Source organism: Schistosoma haematobium, chromosome 1 (genome assembly GCF_000699445.3).
Source record: "Schistosoma haematobium chromosome 1, whole genome shotgun sequence".
NCBI classification, from domain to species: Eukaryota; Metazoa; Platyhelminthes; class Trematoda; order Strigeidida; family Schistosomatidae; genus Schistosoma; species Schistosoma haematobium.
Window position 1 is genome coordinate 41,582,842 of NC_067196.1, and position 9,703 is coordinate 41,592,544.

The 9,703-nt window shown below is 28.0% G+C and overlaps 1 protein-coding gene across 1 annotated transcript; it reads right to left on the minus strand.

Moving 5' to 3' along the window:
• Nucleotides 1-4,340: 4,340 nt before the first annotated feature.
• On the minus strand, nucleotides 4,341-7,302 carry MS3_00009833 (uncharacterized protein). Its single transcript, XM_012944032.3, has 4 exons — nucleotides 7,047-7,302; nucleotides 6,681-6,996; nucleotides 6,135-6,443; nucleotides 4,341-5,080 (listed from the first exon to the last, which is right to left on the minus strand). Exons 2-4 carry the CDS (start codon nucleotides 6,990-6,992, stop codon nucleotides 4,922-4,924), a joined length of 780 nt encoding a protein of 259 aa, XP_012799486.3. The 5' UTR covers nucleotides 6,993-6,996; nucleotides 7,047-7,302; the 3' UTR covers nucleotides 4,341-4,921.
• Nucleotides 7,303-9,703: the final 2,401 nt, after the last annotated feature.

Below are 9,703 nucleotides of genomic sequence, written 5' to 3' on the forward strand. Positions count from 1 at the left end.
AATTATATAAGTCGAATAACGAGAATGGACTTGTGAATACACATATTTTGTATATATAGCGAATGGATTAGAGAGAAGAGAATGGACGCGCAGTGGGTGGTAAGCCAACTCCCATTTAACCAAGCGTTAATCAATATTTATAGTCACACAAAAGTAAGTTACAGACATGTGATGAGTAATGGGATAAGAAATGTACACACACTTACGCGCTCATATAAAAACAGTCAAGATTGGTAAGTGAATAAATAACAAGGTCAGAATGTGACTCAAGTAGAATGAATAGAATGGGCTGTCCGAAACCTAGAATAAGGTATATGGGCATAACATAATATCGGACGCTTCAACTGAAACTCGAAAAAATGTCACCTATTATTCAACTTGCGACGGTCTCTGTGGAAGTAAATTCTCAAAAGCATGTCTATTAGCTTGTGAAAATTTAAGAAAATTTACTCAGCGTAAATTAATAGTCCTTCAGGAAAAAATTTTACCATCAAAAAGTGCACAATATATGAGAAAACCTGTTGAAATAACAAAATTGTGGACTTATCAAATATGAATTCGTGAAATATGATTGTTTCACACACAATTTCACTGAATTCGCTTTTACTAAGAATGTGTCCAAGTTTATTTGAATAAGTATGTTTAAGTTCGGAAGAATCCAGCATTAGCTCTTTTGCTAAGTTAGAAGGATCACATCTCCCATTGAAACTGAACAAATAAAAAAGTTTTTCAAATACAAGAAAGACTACTAGAGTATATAAGTAGTTAAATATCTTTCATGAAAAAAAACAAGCTATTTAATTTTCAATATCGTTAACGAATTGGTCTTTGTATAATCCTAATTATTATGTTGACACTCAACAAATTAAATTGTAATTTACTCTGTTGAGTTAATAAAAAAAATTATTACATAAAAACTATATAACTGTGGGAAGTAACTGTAACGATGGAGAATATCCTTGACGGACAGTAGGTGAAATATCAAACAGCAATAATTAATTGTATTGTTCATAGTTCCACAATATTACGAACTGACTGAAGTTGAAATGCGTTCTTCGTTACGTAGGTCAAGAATATTGAGACTGATACGTGTCCAAAATTCAAAATTCTAAACTAAATCAAGACATGATTCATTACTAAAATGCGGTAGAAACCAGAAAAATAATATTTGTCTAGTGACATTGTTATTTAACAGTTTTCCAATAGATTTTGATTGGTAGTAAACAGTAACTCCAAAATAATTCCCATTTCGGCAAATCATCCTTCTGAATAAAATTTAGTACTTAGTGGGTAATATTTAACATGACTCCATATCATTCAGATACGTTAATGTGAAGCAGACACTGATGATTTTATTTAGAATGATAACGACAGCTCCATAATCAAAACATTCAGTATGAAAAAACCATCATCAACAAGAGATCAGTATTATATATAACTACTGAAGGTTAAACGACGTTTTCATACTTCGACTGATCACCTTTAAACTCCGAATCGTCAAATTTTGAAGATGGAAGATATTCATCTAATTCAATTTAATTTATCCGTTTTAAGATTTAACATTTCTTTGGTTTATAGGATATTTCAAGTTAGATAACAATTGCACTCATAGGACAGCTGAAGTAATAAAATAAATTTTCACATGAAATTATCGAATCTAACAAACGAAATAGATCCGAGCATTCAAAATGAATTTTCATGATCAAACAAATATCTATTTCACTTTAGTTCCATAGATCATTTAACAAGATCATATCATAATTTTCATTACTTCATTTTCCTAAAAAATAGCAGTACTCATCAATGTAAAAAAAACTGATGAAAACGCAACGAAACATCTAGATGATATTAAATATTATATACTAACCATTAAACAACCATAATCAAAGTACGCATTTTAAACATCATACTCTATATGTTATTTTTAAAATTATTTTTATTTAAGGATTGTGATTGAGATCATGACGTTAGACCACCATTGGAAACCTGTAAGCACTGGACAACCGTTTCGTCTTACTGTGGGACTTCTCAGCAGTGCGCATCAACGATCTCACTCGTGGGATTCCGACCCAGGGCCTTCAGTCTCACGCACGAATTCTGAACCTCCAGACCACTGGGCCGGCACCCAACGGTGTTCATGTCTGACCTAATTAAAGATTATCTGGTACTTAAAGGAAACTGGTTACAGCACTGAAGAATCATTCATATAATAAATGGTCCAATTATATGTATCATAATCACCTTAAAGAAACAGAGCAAATAATTCATATTTAAAATTCAAAGTAAGTTCCTGTAATAAATCTAGTTCGTTAAGCCAACTTTGATGAATATTTTAGTGTTAATAGCATAACTGGTTTATGAGATTTTATCAGATTTTAGTTTCAACTGATGTGTTTAATATAAATTTCACTATTCATTGATATGTTTTCTATGTTTAATATCTTCCTTTTTCATGTATGCCTAATCTATGAACACTCACTTATATTGGTATACCTTGTTTCTATTTGAGAGGAAATTTTCCTGCGTTGAAAAACTGTAATATTTTCTTAGAAATTCTTTTCTTCTATACTATTTACTATGAAATAATAGCTAAAATAATTGTTATAATTAATTAAATCTTTGAAATAATTTCCATTGTCACTTCCATTTCGTTGTACTTTGTCATGTTCTTCATTATTTTCATCATGTTTATAAAAAAAACATTCAACTTACTAATTCTGATAAAACTCTTTTTTGACATTTTTTTCTAATTCCCATTATTTTACTTCAACATTGTCAATCATTTGATCATCATTTTTAATAGTGACTATTAAAGCCTTACTTATGGTAAATCTTAAATAGACTAAATAATACGTAGTATAACAATAATAATTTGGTTTCACAATCTCGGGTAGGATTTAATTCCCGATTTTAAGCCTTGAAAAAAGTATGGTAACTTTAAACTACAGAGTTTAAATCTTATGTGCTAAATATTCAACTTAATAATAGTTCACTATGTTCGAGAAAAAAAATTGGACATATATTCACGATTTACTCAAACATACATGAAAAATAGCATCTATTGTTAAGAATGACTAATATCTCTTTCATAATAACAGCGTCATTCAGAATGAAAAAAATGTTACCATTTTGCTGAATGTTCGCTAATGTGCAAGTTCAACAGTTCTTAAACCTGACTTTGACTATACATGCACAAATTATACTGATAGTACTATAAAAGATTATATTTCTTGCTATGCAGAAATAACAGGAAGGATAAAGAGCTCAAGCACTTTCTCATTTCACGTATTACTCATTAACAACTTATCAGTAAATCTATGACTATGTATTAATTAGATTCTTCGTTTGTCCTAAAAGGATTGATTAGTTGAATCAATTATTCAGACTAAACTATTTAAAATGAACTATGGCCTTTAAAATCTCATGAAATCATCAATCATTTATAAATTAGGTTTAAAGATGATCTAACTATTTTAAGTATTAAAATAAACTATCAAACAACTGACTATAAAATTTCTTGAAATGCCTAGAAGTACGTGATTATTTTCAGATCTAATATTTTCAATATCTTTAGTATAAGAATATACTTTAGTTTCAATAAGCAATAAAACATGGTATATTTAAATCTATCCAATAACTATTCGTAGACTTCAAAACCATCAACTCAAATCATTCTTTGTTCAGTTTTTCAACATTATCGAAACAAAGCATTAAAATGCCAGTTATCTAACAAAAATACTCGTTTTGTATGAACGTTTGCTCTTCAAGTAACCATTCAACTTTATCAGTTATATTAATGTCTATATGTTCATTCATTTTTATAATGTAAGCATAAACCATTCTAATTTGCTTTTGCATATTTCATATTTCTCACAAGAACAACAACAACAAAATTATCAAATTAAAATATCTACAAACGATGTACAAACAAAAATTAATAAACTTTATCAGTAGTTAAAAGTGATATCATTGTCAGAAGGGGTTTTAGTAATTTTAATAATTTTAGTAATTTTTCAGTAGTTTAAATCAGCAGTGCGCATCTACTATCCTGCCTCGTGTGAGATTCGAACCCAAGACCTATCAGTCTCAATCTGTACTAGAACGAAATGGTTGTCCAGTGCTTTCAGGTTTTTCATAGCAGTCTAGCTTCAACTGACTCATAATTTCAACTATTGATATCATTATATTAAAAAGAGAACGGTTACATTTCATTAAACCTATGCTTATTTCCTATCAATTTGTCTATAGCAAAGCTTATGATACTAATGAACATTTATTTATTTATTTATTTATTTTGTAACTAATTATAAAATATACTTAGTGTGAAAAAAATAAAACGCATAGATACTGACCATATTGATTTTAATTATTATCCAACATTGTCTGAAAACAAAAATCGAATAGTTGGAAAAAAAGTAAGTTTAAAAATAGTGTTAATAATTATGTAACTTGACATAAATAAATGAACAAGATATTTACTTAAATACTTTAAATAATGTTCATAACAAGCAAAAGGTAATCGGAAGTTTCGGCGAGAGAGAGAGAGAGCAAGAGGGAGAGGGAGAGAGAGAAAAAACACTAACAACAACATAAACATGCATGGGTTTAACAATAAAGTGAAAAAACAAGTTGACTGAAGAAAAAAACAAACAAACATAATTATTGTTTATTGATGATGTAATGAATTTAACATGTAAGAGAAGAAAAAATCTATAGTGTGAGAAGGCATAAACAGTGATTTATTGTGTTAGAGTTAATATTGTCAGTAGATATATATATATATTCGTATAGTCATACTCTGAAGTATTGATTTTGATCATTTTTACAATTGTTCATTTCAATTAGATACTTTTATTTCCCTGATGTGAAAGTTTTTTATTTGTTCTAAGAGAAAAAAAACTGATAAATAATAATAATGTAATTAATAAATATTGGATTTATTATTAATAAGTCGATATAGGCATTGTTCTTTAGCTATTTCTGGTTTTAAACCCATTAATGTCCAATCACATGGATTATAAAATGAATGATTACCACCACATGTAATTTGTTCATAATCTAATTCTTTCATAAATTCTTTCTAAAATTAAAAAAAAATGTATTCAATAAGTAACATGTTAAAGTTAATATAGTTTTAAGTAGAAAGATTTTACTTTATAATAAATTCCCATTGATTGATGTTATTCTATTAGACATATTTGAGTACTAGTTTGTTGTTAGTAGTATTATTCTATATTGTTTTTAAATGATGCAATTGAAGATATTGCTCTTTTTAATTACGAATACAATATAATTCATTTCTAGCAGAAATAAATTTATCAATTATAACATTATATTCTACCACTTTGAATGATCAATTATATATAATGAACTAGATACACATCTAAATTCTATTGAATATACTCCGTAATGACATTTTAAAGAAGAATAATATGATATGTTTACGAAAAATAGAATTTAATGAAGAAAATTTTGGTGAAACTATAATTTATAGACGAACTAATCAGGTATAAGATAACAGATCTCAGATTTTAGCGCAAAATTCACTCATCCATCTAGCTAAATAGAGTTTCGACATTATAGCTGATATCAGTTCGTGATGAAAACCTGGAATCTAATTCTTAACCTTAACCATTAAATGTAAGTCATCATTCTAATTCCTCACATTGGTTTATAACCTTCATTTGGTTCTAGTTATTAGGTGGGCACTCTCAAATTCAGTTTAGCACTACTCAAGGATCGCACATGAATTATAGTTTCATCAAAATTTTCTTTTCAAAAAAATCATTTATTTAAGCTATATAGGCATATGTATACTTATATGGAAAATATATGTCTGTTGAAGGATAGAAATGATTTCGTCGGGAAAATAATTTTCTTTGTTGAATTCTCCTTTTCTTATTCAATGATGTAATGGGTTATTTTAGATATGGTTACATTAGTTACCTTCATTCATTTGAATTCATGTAATATTAGAAGTACTTTTTTCCATATAAAATCAACCAAATAAAAATGTCAAAGTTTATGTACTTTATCTTATACTCTCAACATATTTTTTTGGTTTGTTTGTTTGTTATTTTATTCATTTTATAAAATAGTTTTATTTTAAAATATTTAAATTATATTTGACTTACCATTTTTGAATTCGTTTCCCAAACAAAATGATATGACCCATAAGTTGTTGCTCTTAAAAATTGTTCTACTGTATATTTAATTAATGCTCGATTAATTTCATCTTTTGATGCAACTCTAAGTGTTGATACATATGCTGAACTAGATGGTATTCGTCGACTATTTGGTTTAGCCCATTCATAACATTTTGTAACAAAGTCAAGAACTGATGTTATCATACCAGGTGCATACATATCACCTAGTTTAGAGGTTGATAAAACTAAATTAGCACCATTCAATTTACTTTCTGAATTATCGGATTGTAGAGTTATCTAAGAAAAAAAAGTCAAAAAAATGATAATAACCATGAGGTGAGCATATATCAGAATATTTCAATGACTATTGTAAAATAATCACTTATGTTCAACAGCATACAAGCGGTTAAAATGAGTAAAGAATATTGGAGATATTTTTTTATGCATCTCAGTACAACTCTCTGGCACATATATATATATATATATATATATATATTTATATTAAAGACGGACGAAGAAAATAAAAATACTTACAGAGGATAACAATTGATCAGCAGATTTCCAAGCAAGATATATATGTGTATAATACATTGAGTAAGGAATTTGTAAGTCATGTACTTTTGCTTCACTTTCTTCCGTACGATTAGTGAAATAACTAACAATTCGATATAGTGGTGCACTGGTTATTGTTTTTATCACATAACCTTTGTCAGATGAAATACTTTGGTAGATTTTTGTGCCTTCTGGTTTTGAAACGTTAGGATATAATAATCCAACTGTATTAAATTTAGAAGAACTCATAATGGTAGGTGATAATAATACACAAATGAAAATGTATGTAATCATTATCCTACAAATAAAATAAAATAAGAGGATGAAATAGAAAATATGTATATTTACCTTTTGGAAAATTTTAAATATTCACTTTATAAATTGTAACTAAGAGTTTATCACGTTTATTATCTACTTATCGTGTGGATATTTATATTGTTCTTAAACCTATGAGAGACTTATGATTTGGAAGTCATACGTTTGATTTATTTTCCTTTTAACCAATCCCGTTAATAAGCTATAAGAATAATAATTTCCCCTAGATATTTTTCACCTTTATTCACAATAAGTAAATTTTATTTTTAACGAGATAGTATTGGTTAATAGTATACATCCCTTTAATAATAATGCTAATATTATTTTGTCAGTATACTATTTGAAAAAATATATATGAGCAGGGACAATAAATTAAAGCAGGTAAATATAGCTAGAGATATTTAAAGGATAGATTATTTCAAATTCTTAGAATGAATCTTATTATTTAACCAATAATAAAAATAGAATGTATAAATTAATAATTTTAACCCTAAATTGTAAAATAAATTTATTTAGTTTATATTTGTAACTAAGTAAACTTTTAGTTTCTCGTGTAACATACTTTCTGATGAAATCACTAAAATACTTTTTTATGTCTGTGTAATCTTAATTAATCATTTACTCAGTTCTGATAATAATCACCAGCACACTAGTGACTGACTTCAAAAGACACTCATGGAGTTCTAGTGGGGAGCCGTGACCAGTGGAATTCAGCCAGGTCTGTTGTGAGATATCAGCTCACTGAAGACAATGTTGACGGTGGTGCAACTTCGTGAACTGGTTGAAGTTAGACATTAACACCGTTGAATGCCGGCTGGCTCAATGGTCTAATGGTTAAGCGCTAGCGCGCGAGACTGATAGGTCTTGGGTTCGAATCTCGCGGGGAGCGGGATCGTAGATGCACACTACTGAAAAGTTTCATACTAGGACGAAACGACCGTCCAGTGCTTCCAGGTTTCCCATGATGGTCTAGTTTTAATTGACTCATGATTTCAACTATTGAAATTCATTAATTGTTGAATATGTATGAATAATTAACTTGCTCATTCATCTAGACACCCTATCAATTCAGTAGGAACTGTTTTCTGAAAACCTTAAATATTCACTTTATTTCAATCATGACATGATAAACTTGATTTCCTTATGAGTAAGAATGAATATGCCTCAATGACTGTAAAGGAATTAGAAGAAAGTTAGCATTAGATGTAATGTTTATAACAATATAATTTACATATGAGGATGGTATACGTTTATTATGTTTATAAAATTTCAACAATACACATTCATTACAGTTACTTTACAAGATCAAGATACTTCCATTACTTCAATAATAATATGTATAGTACATAATAAAGATTATCAAAAAAATATATACAAATCTATTTCATTTTATGAAAAATCACTGCATTTTACGTTTTCTACTTAGAACACTTCATAAGGGTTTTAAGTAAGACAAAAACGTCAATCATTTGTTAATTATAAAATATTTTTTAAACAGAAACAGAACACAATTATTAAGTCAGTTTAAAATCAAAATTGCAGTTTCACAAATATTATTGTTTGATGTTCATTAGTATTTCTCTAAGATGTTTTATCTATATTAGTTGAAGATAGTCATTGAAAAATCCAAACTGGACAAAGATTTCATGATATCTAGCATTCATCATCAAAACACTTCTGTAATCTTAACAGAACCGACGTCTCCCTAATGAATTTGATCTCTTGACACCAAGCTCCATAGTCATAGGATTCACTGCTGAGTTATTCAGGACGTGATTGATTTCCTGTAATACTTAGAATTCCACAAATAATTAATTACTCAGTTTTTTTTCTAGAGCTGATCGAGTTCTACCGATCACCACAAACTGCATATTAAACTAATATTAAATGAAATCCTTAAATATCTTGACTAAATAGTCAAATATGTAAAACACTTTTTCTAAATGTTTATCGCATCTTTTCTATTCCTGAAATTTTACATATTTTGTCATCCTACTCTAAGTTTAAAGAGTATGTATTTAGTTGTTAAGTTGAAAATAATAATAGTAACCAGAAAATTTTCTTACTGATCATGAGAATCAGTAAAAATAAACTATTCATGTAAACGTTTTTTTTTTAAAATTTGAATAGGATATATAGTTTCTAGGAAGATGTTTGTAAATCTCATTAATTAAGATATTCACATTATTATTACTATTATTATAAAATCTAATGATAAATCGTACGTTTATAAAACACCAAAACATTAAAGCAATCAGTCCCTTTGATAAATTTCGTTAAAGTAATAAGACGAAGATTATCAGAACTATGTGATATATTAGCGCAATACATTTCGAACAATCTGATCGTACATATACGTGCTAAGAGCATTTATATATACAAATAAAAGGTCAACTATACTGGAAATGGGTAAGAGGAGATAAGGATAATTATAGGAGTATATGTGTGATCAGATAGTTCAAAACTTATTGCGCTAATATATGGCATAGTTCTGATTATCTTCGTCATCTAAGTACATTAAATTTATAGTTAAATGTTAATTTTACATAATGGGAAACTGAAATGAAATATCATTCAAATTCATTTAAAACTAACTCATTATTGGTAGAATTTTGTAGTTTAGCTAATATACTACTGAATTCATGTTAGATTTTTTAGCTATTTCAATTCAATCTAATTCAGTTACAATT

What these genes read in the sequence shown, in the direction of transcription:
- MS3_00009833 (XM_012944032.3), bottom strand. Translation starts at nt 6,992, where the DNA reads ATGATTACATACATTTTCATTTGTGTATTATTATCACCTACCATTATG. An exon ending in CTGATCAATTGTTATCCTCT is followed by an intron (nt 6,444 to 6,680) that starts GTAAGTATTTTT and finishes TTTTTTTCTTAG; the next exon opens with ATAACTCTACAATCCGATAA. An exon ending in GGGAAACGAATTCAAAAATG is followed by an intron (nt 5,081 to 6,134) that starts GTAAGTCAAATA and finishes TTTTAATTTTAG; the next exon opens with AAAGAATTTATGAAAGAATT.